At 39.3% G+C, this 27,198-nt stretch overlaps 5 protein-coding genes across 5 annotated transcripts; 2 read left to right on the top strand and 3 right to left on the bottom strand.

Moving 5' to 3' along the window:
- Positions 1–824: 824 nt before the first annotated feature.
- Positions 825–4,699, bottom strand: LOC149115905 (uncharacterized). Its single transcript, XM_089285998.1, has one exon. It carries the CDS (start codon positions 3,118–3,120, stop codon positions 1,915–1,917), a length of 1,206 nt encoding a protein of 401 aa, XP_089142124.1. The 5' UTR covers positions 3,121–4,699; the 3' UTR covers positions 825–1,914.
- A 5,174-nt stretch (positions 4,700–9,873) lies between these two features.
- LOC110045084 (uncharacterized) lies at positions 9,874–27,053 on the top strand. The gene is made up of 9 exons (XM_020750682.2): positions 9,874–10,056; positions 12,777–12,871; positions 13,468–13,548; positions 14,409–14,461; positions 14,811–14,985; positions 15,339–15,500; positions 17,030–17,078; positions 25,649–25,704; positions 26,406–27,053. Exons 1-8 carry the CDS (start codon positions 9,930–9,932, stop codon positions 25,690–25,692), a joined length of 786 nt encoding a protein of 261 aa, XP_020606341.2. The 5' UTR covers positions 9,874–9,929; the 3' UTR covers positions 25,693–25,704; positions 26,406–27,053.
- On the bottom strand, positions 17,108–18,660 carry LOC110045083 (uncharacterized). The gene has a single exon (XM_020750681.2). It carries the CDS (start codon positions 18,468–18,470, stop codon positions 17,604–17,606), a length of 867 nt encoding a protein of 288 aa, XP_020606340.2. The 5' UTR covers positions 18,471–18,660; the 3' UTR covers positions 17,108–17,603.
- On the top strand, positions 18,834–25,523 carry LOC149115903 (uncharacterized). Its single transcript, XM_089285977.1, has 2 exons — positions 18,834–19,212; positions 19,323–25,523. Exons 1-2 carry the CDS (start codon positions 19,034–19,036, stop codon positions 21,103–21,105), a joined length of 1,962 nt encoding a protein of 653 aa, XP_089142103.1. The 5' UTR covers positions 18,834–19,033; the 3' UTR covers positions 21,106–25,523.
- LOC149115904 (uncharacterized) lies at positions 21,253–23,500 on the bottom strand. Its single transcript, XM_089285986.1, has one exon. The coding sequence runs from the start codon at positions 23,498–23,500 to the stop codon at positions 21,938–21,940; it is 1,563 nt and encodes a 520-aa protein (XP_089142112.1). The 3' UTR covers positions 21,253–21,937.
- Positions 27,054–27,198: the final 145 nt, after the last annotated feature.

The raw sequence follows: 27,198 nt of genomic DNA, 5'->3' as shown, positions 1-27,198 counted from the left end.
AGAAAGATGTCAAAAAGCTTAACAGCCTTATGACCAGTGTAAGTATTCATCATTTGACGATCTCAAATCAGATGTACATGTAACAGGAACATATTTACTTGTAACTTTGCCTTTTAGAGACTTCAGCTTTAATTTGTATTAAATTACAGTTACTGTATAATTGCAATATGTTCTGAGAGCTGGCTGCTTGAATTTGATATGAAAACTAAAAGGGAAATTGAAAAAGCAACAACAAGCAAACAAATCAATGTCCAGGTATTCAGCACTGCAACTTGCTAAATTGGAGGACTTCATCTTAACAACCAATCTTGGAAGCAAATGCCAGAAACCAGGTTTTACGAAGGGTTGGGCACGGGGTAAATTGAGCAGCTGTCACTGGATGATTTTGCTTGCCTGGTATGACCATCTTGAGGAAAGTTCTTCTTATATGGATTTCCAGTGCAAAATGTTTTGCCCACTTGTGAAACCAAGCTACGTTTCTGCTGAAAACATTAAATTAAACCCCTGCATAAATAGAACAGTAATGTGTTAAGAATTTCAGCTGGTGGGAGGCTTCAAGAGAAGTTACTTGTACCACTAGCAGGATTTAATTATTGTTAACTGGGAGGGAGGGAAGGGAATGAGAGAGTGAGGGAGGGCGGGAGGGAGGGAGAGAGAGTGGGTGGGACAGAGGGAGGGAGGGAGAGAGGGAGGGAGAGAGAGGGGAGGAGGGAGGAGGGAGGAGGGAAGTATATATTGTTCAATTCTGACTTTTAACATTAAAACTTTGCATGACAAAACTTCACTTCAGTTAATATGATATTGGAAATGCTGAACAACAGTCATAATAGCTGAATGTTGATTTATTTGGAAACTTTTACATAACACATGATTGAAACATATGTAGTTACAGAAATTAGAAAATTTGTAGTAGATAATTTTGCATTTGATTTTATGGGTTATTACATGAGAGAGTAAAGCGTTGCATCCCGTACAGTACTTTTAATAAACTACATTTTACTGTATACAGTTCAGTTGTAAATTATTTCTTAATTGTGCATCATGTATTTGTTTTAAAGCAGTACTTGTTACCTTGTCACTTCTTAGTAATAGTATTTTACAGTTTAATAAGTGCAGGCGAAGAGCCACTTTGTGGAAACCCTTTTTAACAAAGCCTGTATTATTTATATTTTAAAAATAGTAAATACAGTTTAGTTAGTACAGTGTAACAGGCGAAGATCCACTTTGTGAAAATCCTTTTAACAAAACCTTTATTATTCATATTGTAGTAATGATAAATTATTTTATTCATTTTTAGATGGGTGAAAAAGATATTTTAACAAAGAAAGGAGGCTTCAACACACTCTGTAAGTATAAACAATTAGGGAATAGAAACGTTAACGTAAATTATAACCTTAAGTACTTCTTTCAAATTTTTCAAAACGTTCCCGAGTGCTTGCATCGGTCAGTGAGCGTTTTGTGAAAAACTGTAGCCTCAGCTCAGATGGCTAAACAGCCCATCAAAGCGTCCGTTACGTGACGAGAATTCTTTTAATAGTACTTGCCCTCTCATGCTACGAAGCGTAAAAATGTACCACGCAATTCCTCTACATGTATCTACATGTAATTTGCGCATAACCATCCGTTTAACACGGCTTCAAGCTTGCCGTCGCTTTTCATCAATGTTGATGTTAAGTCTTTGCAGTCATAATAAAATTATCAATCAGTAGTTCCCTCGATTTTTTCGCCTATTTTCTTTTTCCTTTTTTGCCATCGGCGACACAAGGAAGTAACAACAAGGACGCTATATACAATGTAGTAGAAACCATAAAGAGTTAACTGAAAGTTTATGTTTTCGTCGTCTTAAGATACTTTGTGCAGACGTTTACTTAGGCTGAAATCTATTTGCGTTCGCCGGCTTCCTGACAGTTTATTTTATTTTCTTTGGCATCGACGTTTCATGCTTAGGAAGTGTGCAAAAAAACCCTGATTAATCTTGGGTGATGTCTTGATATCTTTCGAGCTCTTCTTTTGGCGTTTCATCTCTTGGTAAACTTTCAAACCCACCCACGCATCCAGAGCAGCGTATTCAATCTGCATTAAATGCAGAGGAAAGTTTTCCCAGTCGGTCAGCGCTAAACCCTTGTCGAGCTCGATACCGAGAAAGTGTTCCGCCAGGGCTTTGAGTCCGATCTTCTGAAGACCAAGAGATGTCGCCATATGCTGGGTGTCCACTAATCCTCTGCAGACCAAACCGCTTTCTCTTGTGAGCTTTGAAGCGTCGTTATCGATTGCGCTTCCGATTTTCAAGATATTTTCATCCCTCAGGATCGACTTTAGGGACTTCGGCATCTCGCTCATGTGGTAAATATGCAACACCAAGCAAGATGTTTCAACTCCTAACTGAAGCACAGCTGTCTCGTTTTCAGTACCGCCTTGTTTCTTGCTAACAAACTGAGGTTTCTGTTCAGTATCAAAGCCAACGGCCCTAGTTGAGCAGTCTACGATATGTTCCCTCAGCCACCTTTCTGCTTCAGTTGCATTTCTTGTGTAAACAACCTGAACTCCAGCAGCTTTTGGGGGATGCGTTATTTCGTGTATAATCGTTTCTTCTCTCCCTGCAAATGGGTTAAACCGTTGATACTTCGCTGCCGGCTCGTAATCTGTCACTGGTGCATCTTGAATTGGGCGAAGCAGTCGTAAACGCGTCGGTGTTGGTTCTTGTTCGTCTTCCGACGATGTACTGTTTCCAGAGTTGTTTACAGTAGAGCTCTCGACACCACGCCGTCGACTTCTATCTTGTCTGCGAGCTTTCGCTGGTGCATCTTGAAAAGGGCGAAACAGTCGGCTTCCAATTCCATCTTGTCTGTGAGGACGAGAAACTCCTTTATCCCTGCGCTTTGACCTCCACGACTTCAACCTAAATTCTTTCCTTTCTCTTTGTGAGCGGCGAGAATGACGATGTTTTTCCACATGCTTTGATGTTGATGGAGCAGGTGATGCCCGAGTGTTTCGATGCTGGATGTATTTCTCCCAACGCGAAGACAAGGGATGTTTAGGGCGTTCTCGGTAATTTTCCGCTGCATCGCTTGCGGGTCGCTTCCTTCGCTTTTGTCGCTTTTCAAACTCGTTTTTAAACATTACTAACTGGTTGTCTTATTAGGAAACATACGCTTGATCACCTAATATGAAAACTTTGTTTCCGCCAAGACCCGACGAAACAACACTATGTCTGGGCAGGAACTTTGATCACGTGGACACTGTAACAAAATATTGACATACATGTTTCTTTTTTTGGAAGTAAAAAAGACCTTTCACCCGCACTTCACAGTTCGCATCACTCACTGCAGTATTCACGCAGTATTCTTGTTTAAATCTGCTTTTTGTTTTAGAATTTTATAACTCAGATTGATTTTTTTAAAAAAACTTTGTTTCAGAACATTTTCCGCTACCAAGGCCATCCCCCCTTTTTTTTCGTTTATTGTCGAATGCGTTCTCTGATTTTGGGTCGGTCGGTCGGAAAAGGAAAAAAAAAATAAAACAAAATTGGAAAAGGAGTCTGGAGCTAGGAAGCCCGGTACCTCAGCGTAATATCCGTGGAGCCTGGAAACGACAAGGTGGTTACAAAGTCAACATCGCGGCAATGGAGGAAGGAAAAAGTCGACGTCGTTGTTTTAACAACGACTTCAAAAAATCAAACGAGAACAGGGAAAAACTAAAAATCTGTAAGGCAAAAAATTGCGTGTGTTTCAGATTAAAGTGGTAATTGTTTGAAATAATGTGTCATTGCCTTCATTGCCTTCTGTGTAACTTTTTTTTTTTTTTTTTGAAAACGCGAAAATCTGGGTCGGTCGGACGACGCTAAACAGAGAAAAAAAGGGTGATCGCCTAATGATTAAATGAGATATACAATAAAGCGAAGATAAAAACGTAAACTGGTTTGAAAAGGAAACTTCAAACAAAAACCATTCAAACCACCGCAATTGCATTATCAGAATGATATGCTGAACGAGTTATGTCGTGAAGCAAACTTTATTTTGGTATTTTTTCAACCACACAGTATATAAACTTAACTAGTTTCAAGGGATAAAACTTCTTTCCGCTTTTTTAGGTGCACTAGTAACTTATTTCTGTTGGTGGCGCTATAGCCTGCGAGCAGGGTCACCTTTGAGTCATGCGCGCGATCGGAGAGCAAAGCGATCCAGCGGGAAGAGGCGCCAAGAAAGTCACTTTCTCGTCTAACGGCTTCGCCTCTCGATTTCGTGCTCGCGGTTACGCCGCGCGCGTTTGTGCTCCAACGTGAGCCTACTCGCAGGCTGGTGGCGCTAATTCGTCCAATCTCTACAACACGCTGCAAATGCAATTGAAACAATGAAAACAGTGGCAAAAAATTCTTCTGTTTGCAATGAAAAATATTTCTTTCCCAAAGATCAGAAGATTTATAGGTTCGACAACCAGCTGCTGTTCGAGAAAGGGTTTCGGGAAGGCACCTAGACTGGACGAGAGAGAGCGGCGGAAATTGAGCCTACTGAGACGATTGACTACTTATAATCAATCATGTTTCTTGGTCATTCGGTTTAACACCCATACACTGATATTAGAATTACCCAAGTTTAGTAAAAGGCAACTGGAACCAAACCAGTGTTGATCATTAAATGGTCGGCCACAGACTGGTTGGATATTTTCAACAACAATTCTGGCATCGATTTACATGTATTATCAGTTAATGTAATACTTGCTGCACATAAGATGGGAAAGAAAGCAAGACCAAAAGCAAGAAACAAAATGACAATAATAAAACCAAGACGGAGTAAACCGAGGAAGCTTTTGTTTTTGCCTTCCCATGGTACGTGCAAATCCCGTTGGCTTTCATCTCTTGGTAAATTTTCAATCCTATCCAGGCATCCAGAGCAGCGTATTCAATCTGGCTTAACGTTAAAGGAAATTTTTCCCAGTTGGTAAACACGATCCCTTTGTCGAGTTCAATGCCAAGAAGTTGTTTCGCCAGAGCTTTGAGTCCGATCTTCTGAAGACCAAGAGATGTCGCCATATGCTGGGTATCCACTAATCCTCTGCAGACCAAACCGCTTTCTCTTGTGAGCTTTGAAGCGTCTTTATCGATTGCGCTTCCGATTTTCAGGATATTTTCATCTCTCAGGATCGACTTTAAGGACTTCGGCATCTCGCTCATGTGGTAAATATGCAACACCAAGCAAGATGTTTCAACTTCTAACTGAAGCACAGCTGTCTCGTTTTCAGCACCGCCATGTTTCTTGCTAACAAACTGAGGTTTCCACTCGATGTCAAAGCCAACTGCGGTAGCTGAAGAATCAACGATGTGAGTTCTCAGCCACTTTTCTCCTTCGAGTGAATCATTGGTGTAAACAACTTTGACACCTGTAGCTTCAGGGGGACTTTTTAGTTCATGTCTTTTTGTTCGAGTGGTCATAAGAAAACGTGGTGTTTCTTTCAGAAGAGGCTATCTGTCGACTATGTCAAATCGGTGATATGTGGTTACAGATTCGTCTTTGGTAGTTTCTGCGCTTTCACCGTGGAAAAGAAGCGGTGAACGCGGTTGTTTTGGTTCGTGTCCACGTGGCAGTGTAGCGCTTAAGCAACGTCGAAGCCTAACCGCTTCATCCAGTTTGGGTGGGCCCCAGAACTTCAAATCTGCATTTCGTGTATAAGGAAGACGCGAATGACGATCTTCCTTCGTACTATGTACTTTGAATTGGCAAATCTTGCCTCCTTTGAAGATATGGGTGAAAGTTCATCGAAAACTCGACCATCCGGTGTTTATCCAGTCGACAGAAGTAGCATCTTTGTCGCTATTCCAAATTTGATTCTGTGTCGATGTAAATCATTTAAAGGCCCCCGCATGCGCGAATTTTGTATGCGCCAATGGGTCTGCCCACGTGCACCAGTTCAGAGGGACAAACAATAGACGTTAAGGAATTAATAGCTTCTAACCGAAAGAAACTTGGTTACTACTGGCTGCTCCATGTCCATCCCAAGAAAGACTCCAATTTAGAATTTGTGTGACAGGTCACTTTAATAGTCAAATGAGTTTGTACAAGAAAATGAATTTTATAATTCGAGTTTTCGATTGTTGATCGATGCCTGCCTGTCTGACAACCTACTATTAGCTTCAAAGAATCCATTTTGATCGGTAGTTTTCATTCAAAGCAGTCATTATAGTCAAAATTATGACATGGTCGTTACACAAAAACATTACACAAATTTATTGTCACTACATTCATACACGCAATTTACTCTTATAATTTGTTTTAATCGTTCTTCGCGATGTTCTAATTCTATTTTGTAATATTTCTAAGTATTTTAACGTCCTTTGACTGTGGTCGTTATAGAAAAAGGACAGAGTTGTACTGGAAGGGTTTCTTTTACGCCCCTGTTGTTCAAAGATCGGATAACGTCATCCACCGGGTAAATTACTATCCAGTACATTGCCTGCTTTGTTTTGTTCACTCATCTACACACGGAATAGCTATTTATCCAGTGGATAGCTGTTATCCACCCTTTGAACAACTGGAGCTAACTACCCAGAGAGTTCCTCAAATTTTGCTTTCAGAAACGTTCTTATATTTACATGAATTCACTGAGAGACAGCGTGGCTGAGTAGTTAGGGCGCCGGACTTGACATCCAGATGCCGCGGGTTCAAGTCCCGCTCTGACCACTGAGCTGGAATCGAAGTTGTTTCTCGTAGACCCTAGTTGAACTCTTCGGCCGGCCATGCTTGTAAATAGCCAACTGGTCTGCCTCCCACCTGCTGGGATTTTTAAGCCTATGATGTTGATTTGAAATATTTCTTTCTTTCAGTTTAAGTGGCATAACTAGCTAGTTATAGCTAAGCGAATCGACCACTATAAACATTCAGCATTTAACAACAGCAATTTTTTTTTTAACCAGTCCCCAATAGGCGAATCTTTGTTTACACTTTTTGCCTCATCAACATTTGCTTATCACTATCTGATGACGCTAATGAAAGAAGAACTCTGACTATTGAAAGGGCATAACACTTTCAGTTACCTCTGAAAATTTGAGTCCAATACATGGAATGGTTTCGGAGAAATTCTCTTCTAAAAACTCGAAATTTTACAGAGAAATGTATGGCTCATTAACTTTTTTGCCAGACAGCAATTTGGCAGTTTTTGATGGCTGATATTTCCTTCAATTTTGCTTGTAAAGAGCTGAAAATTGCACAAATTGCGCAACTTAATCAGCTTTATCAACTTTTGCGTTTAGTTCATATATACGGCCACGGCTTCTACGAGTCAAGTCGTATGGTAATGAGGACAAATGTAAACAATGACGTCAGCAAAGATTCGCCTATAGCAACAGACGTTTACACGTTGCTCCAAGTTATGCTTTCCATGCATTTGCTATAGTTTTAGTTTGTATAATTTGTTATGTAATCAATATAATGTGCTCTCTTTGCATATCATTTGGTTACTTCTCTTACCATGTATGCTGGATCATGTATGGTTGTTGTGAGGAGAAATAAACTCCTGATCTCTGTTTTCATGTTTTCAGGTGAAGACCTTCAGCTAAGCGAGTCTGGTAGTGATAGCGACTGATCACGGCCATGCCGAGGTGGTTTAAATTAAATAATCCTGTTTCACTAGTTATATACATGTACCAGCATTTACAATAATTTTAATAAGTACAGTATATTACAAAAAAAATCGCGATACAGCACATATACAGTATGTATCTTAGTTACTACGAACTTTATAAGAACAACATTATTCTCACCATGATAAAATCTGGTTGTAGCCATACTGAAAGTCTCTGTCCTGCTGTTTTCTCTCAGGATAATATATATAAGAGTTGATTCTTGTCAAAGTAGAAGACTTTCTTGAGCTGTGCAAGATTTGACCTCAGAGCCACTAATTCAGCTAAATTCAATACCGAACTTGCAAACAGCACTCTATAACAAAAAAACAAAACAAAACAAAACAAAGAAAAATGTTACAACCTAAAATGAGGGGAAATGAAAATAAATTAGACTACAGTAACAAATCATTATAATATTAATTTTTGATAGTGTTTGGACCTAATCTCATTCCCAGACAGCCAAGATCTTTTTGTTTAATGCCAAAAATTGGGACCACTGGGCAAAATTGGATGGTGAGCCAACATATATCATAACAGGTGCTCTTTCTAGGCATGTTAGTACAACCATTATCAAACTGGAATGCATGTGCAAGATATTAGACCCGGAATCAAGTTGTTTTGTTTCTTGATCTTGATTGTGCCCAGAATGTACGGCTTTTGGTCACTGCTAATGTTCTGGGGACACTTTTGGGTATCGTGAAGGTGTACACTAGAGGGTCTGATGTTTTTTTCTTTGTTGTTTTTTTTTAATCATTTTAATTTACAAAACACAGTTCTACAATACTTATGTTACTTACAATACGGGTCACTTATGCTGGCAATACAATACTCAATACAGTTCCTTACAGAAAATACAATTACTTGCAATACGGGCTACTTACACTGTTAACAATATAATACTCTACTTACGTTACTTGCTGTACATACAGTTACTTACAATACGTTATACTGTGTATTGACTTTGAGGAGGGAGGAGTACTTCTCACTAAAACATTTAATTAAGACAAATTTTCAAGCTTGTATTTAATGTGTAGCTTACTGATAAAATCCTGAATGGAGATGGCCAGGCTATTTAACTTGCTTGAGTAAATATAATGGCGCATAAATAAGGACACTGGGGACACTTTTGGGTATCGTGAAGGTGTACACTAGAGGGTCTGATGTTAGCCATCCCATTCCTGCATTTTTTCTGCTACCTCTGCTGCTCCCAAAGGGAGGAGGTGGGTACATTTGTACTCCCAAGCTGTATGGGTATGTGTCCTGTGAAGGGTATGGTTTTCAGGCAGTTTAGTCAGGGATAGGGTATTCAGACAGTTTTGGTCTACAATATTGTATAATTCACCAGAAAAGTGGCCAGTGTGTAAATAATTTACTCTAGAACTGAGTGAGAATAAGACAGTGAAAACTTTACATTAACAGAATTACAAATCCGGGCAAAATCTGCGAAAGATTTGTGACAGATCTGGTAGTGATAATGGTTTTGGATGGAAAATAGCTAGTCTGGGATAGGGTACAGATTTTTGGTGCCAAGAGGGAAGAAGAGGATTGCAAAATCAAGCTGAACATGGTCTAAAAACGTTTTCAGTGTCCCAGCAGCACACTAACTTACAAAGTACCCCCCCAAACCGGTTACCCCCCCCCCCCATACTGCTCTTTTACATGCTAGTTTTGCTCTAAAGAGGCTGCAAGGGCTAGCTAATTAACGATACAGATCTGAACCAAGATCTCTCTGTTGTGAGACTCACTTGTAACTGGTTCCGAAAGGAATATTCTGAACGAAGTACAACGCGCTTGTTCTCATTCTCCAGTGCCATTTCTTTGCTGGTAAGCAGTGCAGTTTACAGCTTGGGATTTCCTTCGCCAGTAAATCGACCAGTTGCTTATGTGATCCGCCATAAAACGGCTCAATAAGGAGGCATGTTACACGAACAGCTTCGCATTTTTCTTCCTGATCGCAAGGGGTTGAAGCCAAACACGAATTCCCGCCAGTATGTTCAAGCGCCATTAAAAACGACGAAAGATTTTACAAGCTGACTGTTTTTGACATCACGACCTGCACATTACTTGCTTGTTTCGTTGCAAACTAGCTGTGGTGCCTGGAAAAAGACCTGATAACAGGACAGGATGTCTTTTCCAAAACATACATCCAGCCGCCATCTTGATTTTATAATTAACCTGTTAGGTAGGTACTTCATATAAAGACAATCCAGGTGATACATGGCCACTCGGAATACGTATCATATATGAAGTATTTACTGGCCTCTGGGTAAATGCTGCAAAGTACATTGCAGGCTGTTGTTAGTACATTTTCAAAATGGCGGCCCAACCAGACGAGAATGAATTGGATTTTCCATTCAATAGCAATCGCGAATTCGAACTGAAACTTGGAAGTAGCTTTCATTCAAAGGGAGGACCAAAAACAGCCTTTCACACAATACGATGTAAGCTTGATTTTGTTACTTTATAAGCTTAAAGATTCGCGACGCAACTACGCAACAAGACTCGGGCCAATGATGGCAGCTGCGCTACTGAAAATAAGCTTGTAACATTTACATTAAGTTTGCTAGCGTTCAGTCTGTTAATTTAAGCTCAACCTCTCTTCAGTGACGGCAATGTGATTGTTTCCGTACTTTTAATATTTCTTATTTTAAAGGTATACTCCTTAAAAAATTAGTTTTGCTTGCTGCATATAATATAAGCTTACTTTGCTAAGATAACTTATTTTTATAAGCTTAACGTACAGGTGTCCTAATATGAGGTGAAAAAACTTATCCAATTTTTAAGCAAATATGACGAAAAGCTTGTATTCAAGTACAAACTGTTGTTGATTTTCTCACAATCTGCCATTCCTAGGTGTATGTGGGGTGTCTTGAAAATAAAGACCCCGAAGACCCCCTAAGACCCCAAAACTTGAAATCAAAGACCCCCATTTTTTTACATTTATTTTTTTGGGGGGGGGGGGTAGGGGAGTGTTACTCCTCTCCCTGGAATTCAAGATTCGGTGGGTAACCTCATCCCTCGCATTGACCTCAATAAATCAATTGATTGATAACTCAAGCCAAGAGATTAATGTGCTTTTCGAAAGTCATGTATCAAGGGAATTTCAACAACGTAATTGAAAGGTAATGATTTCACTTGTGATTTCCGAAAAAGATCTGGACATGGCTCAACGATTTCCGGGGAAATGATTTAGTTTATATTTGAGGCTAGTTTCAAATTCCCTCTCCCGTCCCACTCCCACCCCCTTCGAAAAAGACAAGTTTTTTAGGACGGGTGGAAGGAAAAAGGAGGGAGTACTGGGGCAAGGGGGAGAACAGTACAGTTGTCAGTTTGTCAACCTTGTGCTCTCTACAGGAGATTAAAGAGCGGAGGGTGGTACATATTTTAAAACTCCACCCCTTCCCCTCAGAAAAAGACAATTTGGGGGGGAGGTGACAAAAAGAAGAGAGATTACAAACAGGAGACTTAACTTTTAATTCAAACTGTTCTGATTGTATGAAAAATTACAAGAATGGCCTCCCCTCGATCCCCTACCTCAGAAAAAGGTGATTTTTTGGGGGGTACTGAGGAGGGGAGTACCCTCCACCAAAAAAACAGAAATCTAAAAAAATAGGGATCTTTGTTTTCAAGTTTTGGGGTCTTAGGGGATCTTAAGGGTCTTTGATTTTAAGACACCTGGTGTATGTGTGTGGTGTGGAAAAAGCAGTACACATACATGTACTTACCTGTACGTAAAAATCAATTTTGTTGCAAAAGCAGTGCACTTTTGGTTGGCAGTGATCAAACACCCTGTGCATGCTCTGGGAAAAACGAAAAACTGGAACTAAGAGATTATATTCTCAGTGAATGAGATTGCCTGCAACTAAACCAAATATCTGGCTGAAATTTACCTTTGATAGCCTGGGTGCATTGCAGGTGCAACACTAAATTGTATAACACTCTAGTCAGTCACAATGAACACTGAAAATCCAGTGAACCAAACAAGACATGAAGCCGTCACTGTGGGGGAAAAAGTGTATTCATGAATGAGTTGTGTTTGGTTTTGGTTCTATTTGGCTGAGAATGGTGGGATTTTTAAGCCAATCAGGAAGTATAGTAATGCATACCAAAGCAGTTGATGCTCAATTTGTGACAACTGTAAAATGCCGTCATTCATCTACCATTTGAGAGAAGCTGAGATGAAAATCATGTATGTTTGCCTATTTTTAAGATTAGCACAGAAATCATAAAAAAATTTAAAAGTTTACATGGCTTTGGGGATGCTGTCTCATCATTGGAGACATTTGGTCTATAACTTAGTCTCTGTTCACCCTAAAAGCATGAAACTTGGTCAAATGACTACTCTCAATGTGATCTTTCATGTGGTGGTGTCAGTTTATCAATTGGTTAAAATTTGAAACTTGCCCCAGCTCCCTCACAATTTTGGAATGGCCTATTGAATACCAGTCCATGGAAGATATACTGAGGTGCTTTCAAATGCCAGTACACAACCAACATGTAGACATAATGTTGTACAGCTGTAGGTCAAAATGAAATTCAGGTTAAAATTATTTTCACCTAGTTTGATTCTCAATTTCCTTTGTCTTGTAACCCTAATTACTCATGATCCATGAATAATTAGGGTTAAGAGACAAAGGAATTTCATTTTTTAATCTGAATTTCATTTTGACCTACAGTGTACAACATGTACGCTACGGTAAATAAAACTTCTGAAGTCACATGTACATGTGCATATAAATATGTATGACTGGATTTATGAAAACCCTGTTAATGAAAAATGTATTCCTTTGTACTTATCTGACTCTGAGCTACACACTAATTAGTTTTTGATTTTTAGTCTCCTAAAGGCTTAAAAAAACAATAGAAACTTACAAAAAGGAAGACAAGAGAGTGAAAAAAAAAAAAAAGACTGACATTCCGTTAATTATGTTTTTACATCATCTACTTTGGAGTTCTCTGGTGTGAAACAAAATGCTTGAGCAGCCCAGTCTAGTTTTCATAAAAACCAGTTTGCATAATTCCGGACATATGTACAACACATATTGCCCCTTTAGCTTTAGGGGAAGCAAAGGTTTATTATTCCTTTGAAAGTGACTCATTGAATTCATACACTTTATCATATGATACAAACTTCCTTCACTGTACTTGATGTACTTGACAGATGACTTCAAGCCTGCATCAGTAGACACCACAAGACCAGCAGAACTTGTTGTAGGTGATACAAATGAGATCACTGTCACTGTGCCTCATGTACAGGTACTGTACTAAACTAAAATTTTCTTTCTTTCTTTCTCTTATTTTGTTTCTTTAAGAAAATTTAAACATGCTGCCTGAGATCAGTCATCATTTTAGGCGATGTATGACTTGTTGGTGATTACCATGCATGCATGCAATTAGTCTACAGGGGAGTGAAGGAAGGGCAAACTAAATTACTTTGGTTCTCATTTTACAATTGAACCCTTGGGCCATTTGTTTGAAAACTTGTTGATGTTAACTCAGTGAGAAATGTTAACAAAGGTATTAATTTTTCTTGTATAAAATGCGTTTCACTTAGTTTGAGATTATTTAAACTGAAGGACAAACAAGATATAAACAAGAAATTTCACCAGAAAAGTTACAAGTTAAATTTAAATTAAAATTATTGCTAATCCTGGGTTAGCTGAACCAGGCCCTGATCTCAAACTTGTAAGGAAAATGAAAATAAGTTTCAGGTAGTAAGGGTTTAAGAGAAAATTACTTACCTTCGAGATGAGTGGGGATAACCAAGAGGTGACCAAGTTTGAGATAACATTTTTCTGCTGTATAATCGTTTATTTTGCTTTTTTGTTGTTGTTGTTTTGTTTTACATATAGGATTCTAGTAACACTGTTTATCGTGGCTCAAAAAGGAGCTGCACAAAGGAATTTATTTTGGTGGTGGACAAAGACAAAAAGGTATTGTATAGTAGGCTCAAAATATATGTTTATATAAAAAATAATTTGGTCAGTTAAGTTTTTTAACAAGTGTAAACATCAGTTCTTGCTACATGTATCTCCTTGCAGATTCAGTGAGAAAGCTGACTTAGTGTGTGATTCTTTGTGGACTTCAGTAATAGATAACTTGTTAAATGTCAAAACTAGTTTCTCTTCATAAAATTACATTAAGAAATAGCAAAAAAAAAATGTGTCATGTCTAATAACACAAGTGGAAGTTTGGGAGAATGAGAAATGCTGTGGGAAAGGCCTTAACACGAGCCGAAAAGCAAAGTGTTTCCACAGCTTTTTCAACTTTTCCCAAACTTATACGAGTGTTTAATTGATAACTTGATAGCCACACAGAGAACATGGTTATTATTTCTTTCAAAAAATTCTGCAATGAAAACAAGAAAACAACTTGTTTACTTCAATCATCAAATCGTAAATTTATTCTCTTTGCTTGTGCTATCAGTATGTGAACAGCTCGTGCTAGTTTTGTGTTTCTTTCAAGTAACAGAAACACAATTTTAAACCAGTCAGTAGGTGTATTTACTTTGGGCTAAATTTTCTAAATCAAACTGAATATTTATTGGTGACAATTTTGTTATTGCTAGCAGCATCCCTGGTACATGGAAAATGGATGTTTATTTATTTATTTATTTATTTATTTTTTGTCTCATATGAATTTATTGTCATTTAACCGCAGCAAATGAACATGTACAGGCTGTATCATGCTTGTAATAATTTATTACTTCCAGACTACAACAGATTGTACTTTATTATATTTATTTCTTCACCATTAAGTAATAACCTTTTCTTTTTTTTTCAAATTCCTTCAGACATTTACTTTGGAGAGAATTGAGTCAGCTATTCCGCAACTCAAGAAAGTTAGGTAATATATACTTGATATCAACTTGTGAGTCAGACGTTGTCCCTAAATTTGTTTGATTTTGTTCTAAGTGGATATTGTTTTCTTAAACATTAATAACTTCAACCAACTCTTTTTGGAGGGTTTTAAAATGATGCATTGAAATAAAAATGATCTATTTATAGATTATTGATTACAACATAGGATGCCTCACTTTATCCAAGTACCAAAATTGTTATTAATTTATAGCTGATCACCTACTGAAGATATTTTAAGCTGTCTTGAAAACACTTTTAAACACTTGAAACTTCTATATCCTGGCTATTAAGGGATCTTCCTTACTATGTAAACAACTTTCTTGTGTTTTTGTAAGGTCTTCAAATCAGTCCTCCAAACCAGTGAAGCTACCTGTGACTCCTTCAACTGCGACACTCACAAAATCTCAGAAAAACAAAACCAAAACCAAGAAGAAACCAGTGGAAAACAAGACGACAAAACAAACATCGCCAGTCAAGAATGCAACTCCTCCTTCTGTGACAAGTTCTCAGGTATGACATCATGTTGATCTCTGAAAAACTGTCCATTCTGGTGAACCCTGTGATGGACTAACAACAGCCTATCGGGGGGTGGGGCAGTGGGAGGTGATGTTGAGGTTGTTGGGTTGTTGGGTTATACTTGTAGCTGTGAAAAGGAATTTTAATTTCTTTTTGCCTCATGCCACTGAAACTGAACTGGAGGGCCACTAGGAAGTAGTATGGGGTACAACATAACCCAGACTCTGACATTCATGATTTGCCATCAGCAATATTGATACCAAAGAAACCAGTTGGTTACTGCTTCAGGATAGCCTGAATCTGATCGATGATGTGTAATATGGCAGTGCTTTCATTCTGTAATTTAGGAGATCAGCTCCAAGCCTGAAGACGCAACCGCTGTCGCTGCTGAATCAGATTCTGGCTCCTCTTCATCTAGTGATAGTTCAGACTCGGAAAAGGGTGAAAATGAAGATGATGATGAGGTTGATGAGAAAGATGTTGAAAAGCTTAACAGCCTAATGACCAGCGTAAGTATTCACCATTTGACAAGCTCGCGTTCCGCATAATTAAATAAAACTTGATTAAACTTACAACTTCTGCTGACTTGCAACATTTTGCTTTCATTGCAAGACTTCTATTAATTTTTCATATTAAACATTTCATTCAGTGAAGTGATGCCCAGTTTGACTACTGTGAGTCATGTTCTGCTCACAGTACAAGTACATTTGTTATGTGTATACATGTACATTTACATTTAATTGGAATTGAGCCAAAGAATGCCTTTAGGCTTCAGGGGTTTCAAAAAGGGCCAGGCACTGGGCAAACTGACCGGTAGTGAGGACCATTTTGCCTGCCCGGTGTGATCATGTAATGGAAAGTCTTTCTTAAAAAGAAGTTCAGCTCAAATAGTTTTGCCCGACTGTAAAAACCAGTTGCCCTTGTGCTGAAGTCGTTAATGAAATCCCTGAAGCTTAGGCTTAATTTTAATATTTTGCTTTCAGTAAAGTCGTAATTTACATTTATGCACAATAGCATTAGAACATCAATTAGATCATTCAAAAGTATCATTAACTGGCAGTTTGAAATGCTGCAAATGAAGCAACCTGAATAGTATTGATTTAAAGGGTTGCTGGGCTAATTCTGAGTTTGTGTCATGGTTGGGTTATCATAATGTGTTCCAGAGACTTGGCTCTCTTAGCTTTTTTGTCACTTACTGTACATATTAATAATTTGGTTTTGGGGGAACCCTCCAAAAATGAATAGACCAATTTCGATATATTAAAAATTCAGCCTAACGCAATAGACCTCAGTGCAGGGCTCCAGGGAATAAGCCCCACAAACTGTGTAGTTATTTTCCAGAGCTTCGTACTGAGGTCTATTGCTTTAGGCTGAATTTTAACATATCGAAATTGGTCCATTGACAGAGACAGGATTTTCTAGTTGTTAGTCTGCTTGACTCCAGATCCATATCAACAGTTCCAGGTTGGAGTCCTCGCTGTGTTCTTCACTAAGACACATAACTCTGGCAGTGCCTCCATCTACAAAAGTGTCGGGGACTCAGAATTTTTTCTTTGTCCCACGTTCCTGTCATGTTGATTAATTCACCTTCACATTTCATTACCGAGCTTAAAATTCACCATCTTTATTAACTTATCACTACTCACGATGAATTCGATAGCATTGATCCTAGCAGTATGCAGGACACCTGTCATATATGAACTCAGTTAAATGACCTTGCTCTCCATGAGTTCTCATAGCTCAGTGGATAGAGCGCCCACCTGGTGTTTGGGAGGTCATGGGTTCGATTCCTGTCGGGGACTCAGAACTTTTTCTTTGTCCCACGCTTGTGTCATGTTGATTAATTCACCTTCACAGTGTAGAAATGGTTAGGGACTACAGTGTACATGTAGTTAATTTATGGGACGGGCCAGAGTTGAGCATCCCATCTATTTGTGTGTGTGGGTGTCATGGTGGTGCAGGAAGGGGCGGGGGAACTGTTTGTCTCAGACCTGAAAATTTCATTTTTCTCATAACCACTTGTTATTGTTTTCAATAGATGGATCAAAAAGATATTTTGACCAAGAAAGAAGGTTTCAACACACTCTGTAAGTATAAGCACTCTTCCAGAACTATCTAGCGTTCTATCTAGTTTTACTACTTAGTATCTAAAAGTACAATCACATGTATTCTACATGTAAGTTCTGGTTTCATCACCATGTTTACACTACCTATCGCGGGTTATTTACAGGTAAATTTCCGTCTGTGATACAGGCTAGCGCATGTAACTGCATGGTACCAAGTAAAACAAGGAAATAATAAGATTATGACTGATAGGTAATCAGGTAATCTTCTGGAATATTTTGATTGACTTTGCCCTCAACAAGCAAAGTAGGCGGAAATATTTTCTGTTTAACTGGCCAAAATTCAGTCAAAATTTATCTTTCCCTGCCTCCCTACAGTGTATACAGCCCATATAAGGAGTACCCACTTATTTTAATTGATAAAATGCCGTATTTAAATAAAGGGCTCCATTCATCATCCATCCCTCTAGAAGGGAGGGGGTAAACGGCCAATGCCCGCAGGCAGAAATTGTTATCAGATTGAGCTGCAATGGGATTCATTCCAACTTTTTACGTGATATTAAGCGCTGAGAAAACAAAAAGGAAAAACAAAATGAGAAGCGGATAAGCCAATACATGTATATAGGACACAGCAGGAGACTGTGACGATGTGCCTTGTTGAAATTGAACAATAGCGTGGTAAGTTTTCACTCCAGCCCAAGCATCTAGAGCAGCGTATTCAATCTGTCTTAACGTTAGAGGGAAGTTTTCCCAGTTGCTCATGGTTATCCTCTTGGATTTTTCGAGTTCGATACCAAGAAAGCGTTGTGCTAGTGCTTTCAGTCCAAATTGCTGCCCGCGCTCTGTAGTCTGAACCATCTTTTGAATGTCAGTCATTCCTTCGCAGACCAAACCTCTATGCCTTCTTAGTTTTGAGGCGTCTTCCTCGATGCCCACACCAACTTTTAAGATATTTTCATCTCCTAGAATTGAAATGAGCAACCTTGGCAACTCGTTCATATGGAAAATATGTAAAACTAAACAAGATGCCTCGACTCCTAATTGTAGTACGGCCGTTTGGTTTTCGGTGCCGCCATCTCTTTTGCTTACGAACTGTGGCCTCCACTCGATATCAAAGCCGACAACCCTGGCAGAGCAAGCTGTGATATGCTCCCTCAGCCAGTTTTCTGCCTCGAAGACGTCGTTGGTGTAAAGAACCTCAACACCCCAGGCTTCGCTGGGATGCGTTAGAAGGTGCCTTCGTGTTCTTCTACGTGTTCTTTGTCTTTCGGATTCTTGAAAAAATGGCCGCCGCGAGCGTGCTTGTTTTGAGTCAACAGCACGTGTTCCTGTAGTGTTCATGTTGCCAGCGTTGTATCTCTGGAATCCATATCGATGAATTTCTTCGTGGCGCCCCCGTCTAGGCTGAGCAGACATATCAAATAATTGATCTTGCTGTTGTTGAAACCAGGCGTGAAAGATCTTTGAAATATTGTTCGACCGTGCAGAACTTGGCCAGACAAATAACGTCCATGTATTCCTGCTTCTGTGCGTATTAGATGCTTAATTTATCCGGGAAACACATTTGTCGTTACACAGTAAGTTCCTACATTTGATAAGGTTTCGTTGTGCAGGGCTTGTTTTAAGAGTTTGGTCACGTGAATTTTACGTAACAGAATCTCATTGGTCACCAGATTGGTTACAGTGTACTCGGGCGCTTCCATTCGACCAAAAATTCCGGTGTGAATTTCCGGAAATTTCCATGGGCGAAAGGTACAGACTTTTCCAGTGTGGAAAACGACAAGCGGCACAGTTTTGTTCGCTTGGAATATTTCAATGACTTCGAGGTTTAAATCGCAAATATAGAAGCAAACAGAACACTGATATGTCGACGTCGCGACTTTTTATACACGACTTTCATAAATGGCGGACCGCTCGGACGGAATGGTAACTACTAACATCAGAGCGAGGCTAGAAAGGCCTCGAGGAAACACGCGAACATGGCCGACATGTCAACAACTTCGACAAATGTAGCTGTTTTAACAGAAGATGACGTACCAGGAGCTTCGTTATCTGGACGGAAACCAAGCGAATTAAAAAACGAAGAGCTTAAGTTTTGGCTGCGGTGCAGAGGTGACCCAGGAAAAGGCCTTAAGACCAAAGCGGAGCTTGTGAAAAGGTGAGAAATATTACTATACTTTACGGTACACTCTTTTGTTAACATACCTTCCCGTCTTCGATCTACCGTCTTTCACATAACGTGTTCCTGATAATTCTCCTCTTTTTTAGAGTTGAGCAGTACATTGAAACAAGAAGAGATAAAAATATTGTGGATCCTGATCCAAATGGGCTGTATACGAAGAGAAAACAGCAACGAAATCGAAGTGAATCAAGCAAGGATGCATCACAGTTGCAAGGTGACAAAACCCCGAGTTCAGTCGATTATCCAACAGAAGGATGGAGTAATTCACTGTCGAAATTGCCAGTGTTCACCAGAGCAGAAATGAACGAGCATATTGCAAGAACTGGTAAAAACATTGGTAATAAAGATCACCATTCTGTGCCAACCACTTTACGAAAAGCTAAGACATTTCTGGAAGACGAATATCTCCACGAAATAATGGCAGCGAGTGACCAGCAGCGCTTTTATTTTAAAGCTAAGTGTTATCACAGCTTTCGGAAAAATGATCCTCCACATCAACTGAAGCTTGCTTTGTGCATCATAAAGGGTGATGTTTTACATTCAAGTTGCACCTGTGTTGCTGGCAAAGTCGGATTTTGCAACCACATTTCGGCGCTCATGCTCAAGGTATGCAAATTCACTTTATATGAAGCGAAAACAACTAAGGATTTGCGTGACGAACATGATGAGAATCCCTCTGTGGCATGCACATCACAACTGCAGAAGTGGCACAAAAAGGGTGGTGGAGAAAACATTGTACGCCAGCCTGTAATGGAAGTAAATGTCAAAAAAACAAAGCTGGATGAGCCAAGCACTTCACGTGATGGTGTGAAGTGTACTCTTTATGAAGCTCGCAAGCAGCAAGAGTATGATGAGAACCACGAACATCATTTTAAGACTGAACTAGCAGAAGTTGATGCCAACATGGGTTTTGCTCAAATGTTAAATAATGAAAAGGCTCAAGTTGTGGACACAAAGTTTGGCAAGAGCCCTGTTGGTTCATTTTTGAGCTATCAAGCTTCGTTCACTGAGTCAAATTTTTCTGCCGAAGCTGACCTAACTGCTGTTCCCAGAAATAATATTCCTGTCACAAACATTGCCACCTATCCACGATTTCCTCTCTCCAATGAAGCTGATATGGCTGTACCTCGAGTACTGACTGATGGAGAGAAATCACTCCTGGCAAATTTAACAGTCGATGAAGACAAAATTCATGCAATTGAGAGTGGCACTCGTGAGCAAGCAGGCTGCACTGAATGGAAAGAAGAACGCAAATATCGATTTACTGCTTCAAGTTTCCAGCTGATTGCAAAAAGGCAAAGGAACCATGAAAACTTTGCACAGTCACTTATGCATCCCAAGCCCTTTTCATCAAAACACACTGCACATGGAATTAAATACGAGCCCATTGCTCTACAGGAGTATCAGAAGTTCATGTTTAATAGAAAAACACCTGTTTCTGTCCTCAGAAGTGGCCTTGTGGTGTCGAAAAGCTTCCCGGTCCTTGGTGCCACACCAGATGCCAAAGTTGTGGATTTCGGATGTTCAGTGTGCTTTGGTTTAGCTGAAGTGAAATGTCCGCACACCAAATTTCATGTGACACCGCTGGATGCCTGTTCAGATCCAGGTTTTTTCATGGAGAAAATAAGTGACAGTCAGTGCAGACTAAAGAGAGACCATGCCTACTATATGCAGGTGCAAGGACAAATGGGCATCACTGGTGCCCAGTGGTGTGACTTCATTGTGTACACCAGTAAAGGGCTGTATGTAGAAAGAATTGCATTTGATACTGTCTTTTGGCAGGACCTGAGAAGTAAACTTGTTCAGTATTATTTTGAACATTTTTTGAGTTTTGCAGCAGCAGATTTTCACAATTCAACATGCCATTAAGGATGACTGTTAAGTGAATTTTTTATGTCCTCCTTGTCATGATGGTCTTGTTCTACATAAACTTTTTGGGGGACTTTTAGGAGAGTTTTAATGTTGATCATTCTTTCAGCAAAAGTACAGAAGGAAGGCAGAAAAAGTTTGCAATAATTTTTTTCACTGAATTTATAACACATCTGTTTATTTGTTTTGTTCATGAGCTTGTTTACAAGAGTGCTTGTTTGTTTCCATTAGAAAATACAGTTAGGGATGTGAAAGTGGGTTCTATTTGTACATATATTATTGATAATTCAAAACATTCTTACAGTATTTCACAATAATTATTTACAGAAATTCTTGTTTGTTTCCATTAAAAAATAATACAGTGAGAGATGTAGCAGTGGGTTATGTACATGACTGTATTATTGATATTCAAAACGTTCTTATTTCACAATAATACAAAATATGTAATTTACACATATGCTTGTTTGTTTAAAAAAGAAAACTACACTGAGATATGTAGAATCTGGTTCCATATGTACATGTATAATAATTATTGTCATTCAAAACATTTGTTTGACTTTATTGTGAACCCAAATTCAGTAAATATCTATGATCACTCTTACATTTATTTGTTGATCTTTCATTACGTAAGCAATCAGGATCAAATAAGATTGAAAACAATGTTATGTAAACAGTAAAAGTGGAGCAGATTGGACACACTGATGCTTTTCTGTTAGTGGAATTGAATGTGCTACTGGCTTAATTGTTTGGATTTAAAAGCCTTTTTGAGCAAATTACCTTTGACTGAATAATCTGAAAGTAAACATTTAAAAAGCTGTAAAGTTTATTGAATTCATACAGAAATGATATTTGGTTGTGAATTACATAAAATAGCACAAACTGCCCACATTTGATTTACTACTGTAAACTGGTGTAGAGGCACAACACCATCCCAAATGTGAAAATTTTTTATTTTATTAATAGCCCGTTCAACGTGTATGCGTAGACTTGCAATTTCCTGTGTTAAAACAACATCTTCAGCGGGCATTTGACTTGAACTTCCAAGGAAGGGCGGAATGTTCAAAGAAACACCCAAAGGCAACAAGTCTTGTATTGTGAAGCCCTTATCAGCCATAATACTGTCATTTTCTTCAAGAGGCAAATCCAATAGTCCACTTCTCACAACAATTTCTCTATCTGAAATACTTCCGGTATAAAGCTGACTGATGAAGGTGATTGCACCCCCTGGAGAGATGCCAATTAAGCCTTTGAGGGTGGTGTGGTGCTTGTAGTTACTAAACAGTTCACTATTCAAGTGCAAACTGCTTGGCATTTGGCACCTGATCTCCGTGCAGTCGATTATAACTCGTGTTGTGCTGTATTTCTTTTTAAAATCTTCAGGCATTGTCTTGTCAATGACATTCCTTGAGGGCCAGATGTTAATTTGCCCTAGTTTAAGAAACATGAAATTGATCCAAGTTATGAAAATTCGACTTACTGTAGATGTAGAGACATGGAAAAGGTGACCAAGATGATCTTCACGAAAGCCTTGTCTGAGTCTGCACATGACAAGAAAATACTCATCGAGTGGCCTCAGTGTTCTGTTCCTGCCTCTCTTGCTCTCAGTAACTCCCATTTCACGAGTATCTGATGATGGAGTTTGCTTTGATGAAAGCCAGTAGGTAATATTTTCGCCTGAACATCCAGGGTTTAAGTATCTGAACACCACAATAAACGTGTCCCAGTTTGGGAAACCAGTGTAGAAATTAATGGCAGAGTCATTTTCTTTAAAACGATCAACAGAAAATAGCTTACTTTGGAGCTGTTCATTTAGTCGTTGAAGGGCTTCAACTTGTGCTTGTAACTCAACAATCTGCTGCTCCAGCTCATGTATTCGGCGCTCTTGACTTTCAGCTAGGTCGTGGTCCTTTTGCGGTGTTTTCCTCGGTGGCGTTTTAAGCACGTGCTCATGTGTCAAGTCACCTTCATCTCCTTGCGTTTCTTCGCTAGTGTCGCTAGTGGAATCTTTGTCAGAAACGTCCATGATATTTTCCTCATTTGTATTGTCGCTGATTATAGAGCTACTTTCTCTTCCGCTTTCCAATTCCCGTGGTGTTGGCGCTTTACGCTTTCGCGGCGAAGTGCGAGTCCACGAAAACAACGAAGGAACAGCGTTTGGTCGCAAAGACATCTTCCCGGCCAAGGATTTCTTGAGTTCATACTCCCTAAAATGCCTGGAACAGACTTTTGTCGAGGGTTTAATTGTGAAGTATTTCCCTTCTTCCCGTCGAATGGCATGGATCCATTTCTTCCGGAGCGTTTTCTCGGTGGGAAACACAAAATAGGAGACTTTGCTCCCGTCATCTTCGCGATAACCTTTCTTTGTACAGTTAGGTACGCAGCAATGCGTTGGCATTTTCCACTTCTCACACACGAATTTACAAAAGAAAAGTAAGTTTGAGTTGTACAAAGAACAGAGAGTCAAGCCAATTTTTTATACGTGTTCCAAAGATGTGGAAAACATTACCATAATTTATCGCTTGAGCGACGCCATGTTTTTATACGAGGCCTTTCTAGCCTCGCTTCGATGCTATAGTTACCAATCTATCCGAGCGGTCCGCCATTTATGAAAGTCGTGTATAGACCACGGCAGGGACCTTATACAAACCACAACGGCAGCGAAAAAGTCGCAAAACAAAGGGTTTAATGAGTCGTACAATGGTTCTGCACGCGTTATAAATCTTTGTACATTTGAAATTTCCTTACCATTTGACCCCGTTTCGGAAATTTCGGAATTTTTGGTCGAATGGTAAGCGCCCCTCATAAAGCAAGCATTCAAAGATTTGACATCAGTTTGTTACCTTGGACAGATTTGAAACTAAGCTCAATTATGGAGTCATGTTAGGGTCATCGTTTTATTGGCGATCACGCTAATACGATAAACGGAAGTTAGGGCTGTGCCAATGCGATTTTGTTTCATAGTTTTTCCACTCGAACAGATGGCCAAATTTATAGATCGATGTTATTGCTTTATTATAAATAATAATGGTATTCAAAACCAGATTTTGCGACTTAGGGATTCCCTGACAGTATCATAATAAGAATTTTATTATTCTGGTTTGAAAAGCGTGTTTAAAAGCTCCACCTCTGTAGTAGATATGAAGTATCAGTAGTCGATTTGAACTGCGTGTTTTGCAAACTTGAGCTCAGTACTGTTTTGATAGGCAATGCGTGGACGTTTTCCAACCGATGGCGCAATTGGTCAAAGGTTGATTAGTCATATTATTATTAACTCCGTGAGCGAGCAAGGTGAACCGAATCCTGTGCTGTGATTGGCTACCCGAGCAGGCCAGATGGAGCTATCTTGCCCGCTCGGGATTACGCGCTGTGTCCTGCAAGAAAAATTTTGTCGGACTGCGGAGGCCGTTCAACAAAATTTTCTTTCGTAATTTGTGTCGTGAAAATATTTTCCGTGACAGTTATAGATTTCCTGTGGTCTCTGTATCAATGGAATTGGAAAATGAGGAAACTGAACGTGTACCTGTCAACGAGAATGAAAACAAAAACAAACAAACAAACAAAATGTTGTCGAGTTTCATGAATTTATTTTGCAACAAGCTTAAGTAAAAACACAAAATGGCATGAAGGCATGGAAGCGGTATTCTTTCCAAGAAAACGGGAATAGGGAACTGTGGCCCTAAACTGTGGTTCCGAGGGAGAACTGAATTCGCTGTTGTGCAAATGCTTATAAAATCGTGAAGGCATTAGACACCACAGTACGAGCCTGCCAGTTTGAAGTCTTCTCAACGAAGTCTTCAACGCTCCTTGAACGTTGTTGAGGGAGACAACTTCAAACTCTCAAGAGAAGTTTTAAGTGCCTAACGCCGACAACTTGCATGTTGTAGAACATGGCCGAGGAAGACAAGTTTTCGAGTGTGGTTAGTTAGCCATCTAATAAGGCTGGTTCGTCTCGGTCCATAAACACGCAAAAAAAAAAAAAAGAACTTGGCGAATATCCAGCTACCCTGACCTCACGCTTGGTCAATAACCCATATTTATTGACTATGGAGGGTCCCACGCGGCTTTCGCATGAATGGGTTCTTTATGAGATCGTCCTCAGGCCATTAACATCGTGGATGTAATGGTGGGGTTGCAAGCAATATTTCTGATAGTACAACATTGAAGGAGTCGGCGAAGGTTGCAGACTGCGAGCAGTCTCTTATTTGCTCGAAAATCCGTTGTAAAGAAAGCAAAGAAGAACGCAGCACAAGTGAGCAGTCGCAGATCGCAGCTCACGTCTCTCTTTACCTCTCCCTCTGTATGAGTATATGTATAAATCGATTTCAAAGGGGTGGTTCTAGCTACAGGCCACAAGTGTTACGTCATTTCTCTCAACTACGGTGACCTTAATAAGTCTAGTTCGCTTCGCAACGCAAAAAGGAAGGGGAAAGAAAAATTCTGAATAATTCGCTTGAGAGAATCGGTATTGTAGTTAGAGACAACTCATGGGTAGGTAAGACAAATAAAATTTTGACTCGTGGACACTATGTTTTCTTCTATGCAGGTGAAGACCTTCAGCTAAGCGAGTCCGGGAGTGATAGCGACTGACAGCCTTGCCGGGTTGGTTGAAATCTAGTTTATAGTTTATTTAATTAAGTTACTGTAAAGAGAATCTTTAATTGGACCCAAGGTCGTTGGGGCACCTGACGTGACAAATTCTCTCGAAGAATACAGTCGTTATTCAACTTTCTCCATTCCCTGTCTCATACGCACAAAACAATGTTGGAATATTGTGCCTAAATTGGATAAATCAACGACCATCAACGTAAACATTGTGTTGTGGGTGGTATTAAAAACTCATTCTGTTAACTAAGAGTTTTATTAATTACTTTTATTCGTTGTACTTGCCAAATAGTACCCGATATTTATTTCCTTTCATTTTGAGTAAACATTTTCTTATTTGTTAAGCGTTTCAAACGCCGGTGTCAATGAAGAAAATCTCCTTAATATTCCCAGTATCTTTCTTTAAATTACTACAAGGAGGAATTTCATCGTGTACTGAACCAGATAACAGGGAGCTCAAGCAACGACGACGGCGACACCTAATCAAAAATGAATTTATATTTTACCAGCGAAATTCGCAATTGTACATGTCTACATTTGTAGATCTGTTTAGTAAGTCGATGGCTCTAAAAACGTGCTTAGGCTAAATATGCAATGACAGCGTTCACTTCTTAAATGGAAATACGAAAAGTTACCCGTCGTCGTTCGCATTGTTCAGACTACGCAAAACTTACTCATTTCACGTTCTTGATTTGCAGAGGACGGCAAAGAAATGTACAAAGATTTATAACTCACGTGCAGAGCTATTGTTTTGCTCATTACTAGTAAACCTTTTGTCTTGTGGCGTTCTCGTTGCCGTGGTCGTCGCGGTTTTCCGAAGTTCCCTAATTTCGATCAGTTAACGGAAACGGCTTTCTTACATCGTCTTAACGCAAAGGTGGATGTACTGATGAAGCGCCCCATAGCCAAGAGAAGCATCTGATTGCTTGGGCTGATCGTCTGAAAAGGAAAATTTGTTGAATTGCTATGGTCGCGAAACAGGTCCTTTGTATGACTCACTGAAATTACAAATCACTCGTACTTTCTTGAGTATAGTCATAGAATAATTACTCTATGGTGATTGGACAGAACTAGAGAGTTTAGTTGAAACATGCATGTGTGCAAATTCTACTAGTTCCTTGCAGTTTTTGCGCACGTTGATCTTGCCAAAAAATATCTTCAGGTCAAATTCTTGTTTACAATTATATGTATTTATGTTGATAGGGAAGATTTGTTTGTTGACATACGAATCTGACGTTAGATCAAGAATCATGGCAAGGCTTGCCATCCCAGCTTGTTGTAAATATTTAAAGAAAAAGGACTTAACAAATTGTAAATAAATAAAAAAATGAGCTGCAAGAAAAAAATATGTCGTTGTGTTATTATAAAGTTCAGGGGTTGGGTTCAATGATCAGAGCAACACAGCGGTCAAACGTCTGCGCATGTGCGAGCAATGGAGCAACTAAAAGGCGGCCAAAATATTTTCATGACACTGTTCTTTTCGTGGGTCAT

Source organism: Orbicella faveolata, unplaced genomic scaffold, assembly GCF_042242905.1.
Source record: "Orbicella faveolata isolate gen_17 unplaced genomic scaffold, um_ofav_v1 contig_13, whole genome shotgun sequence".
NCBI lineage: Eukaryota > Metazoa > Cnidaria > Anthozoa > Scleractinia > Merulinidae > Orbicella > Orbicella faveolata.
The sequence above is the reverse complement of the archived record's forward strand: the minus strand, read 5'-3'. Positions and strand labels throughout refer to the sequence as shown.

Bases quoted from the DNA above. Each gene is read 5' to 3' on its own strand.
- LOC149115905 (XM_089285998.1), bottom strand. From the start codon at position 3,120: ATGTTTAAAAACGAGTTTGAAAAGCGACAAAAGCGAAGGAAGCGACCC.
- LOC110045084 (XM_020750682.2), top strand. From the start codon at position 9,930: ATGGCGGCCCAACCAGACGAGAATGAATTGGATTTTCCATTCAATAGC. The intron at 13,549-14,408 runs GTATTGTATAGT...AAATTCCTTCAG, and splicing joins TGGTGGACAAAGACAAAAAG to ACATTTACTTTGGAGAGAAT. The intron at 17,079-25,648 runs GTAAGTATAAGC...TCTTCTATGCAG, and splicing joins AGAAGGTTTCAACACACTCT to GTGAAGACCTTCAGCTAAGC.
- LOC110045083 (XM_020750681.2), bottom strand. From the start codon at position 18,470: ATGTCTGCTCAGCCTAGACGGGGGCGCCACGAAGAAATTCATCGATAT.
- LOC149115903 (XM_089285977.1), top strand. From the start codon at position 19,034: ATGGCCGACATGTCAACAACTTCGACAAATGTAGCTGTTTTAACAGAA. The intron at 19,213-19,322 runs GTGAGAAATATT...CCTCTTTTTTAG, and splicing joins AAAGCGGAGCTTGTGAAAAG to AGTTGAGCAGTACATTGAAA.
- LOC149115904 (XM_089285986.1), bottom strand. From the start codon at position 23,500: ATGCCAACGCATTGCTGCGTACCTAACTGTACAAAGAAAGGTTATCGC.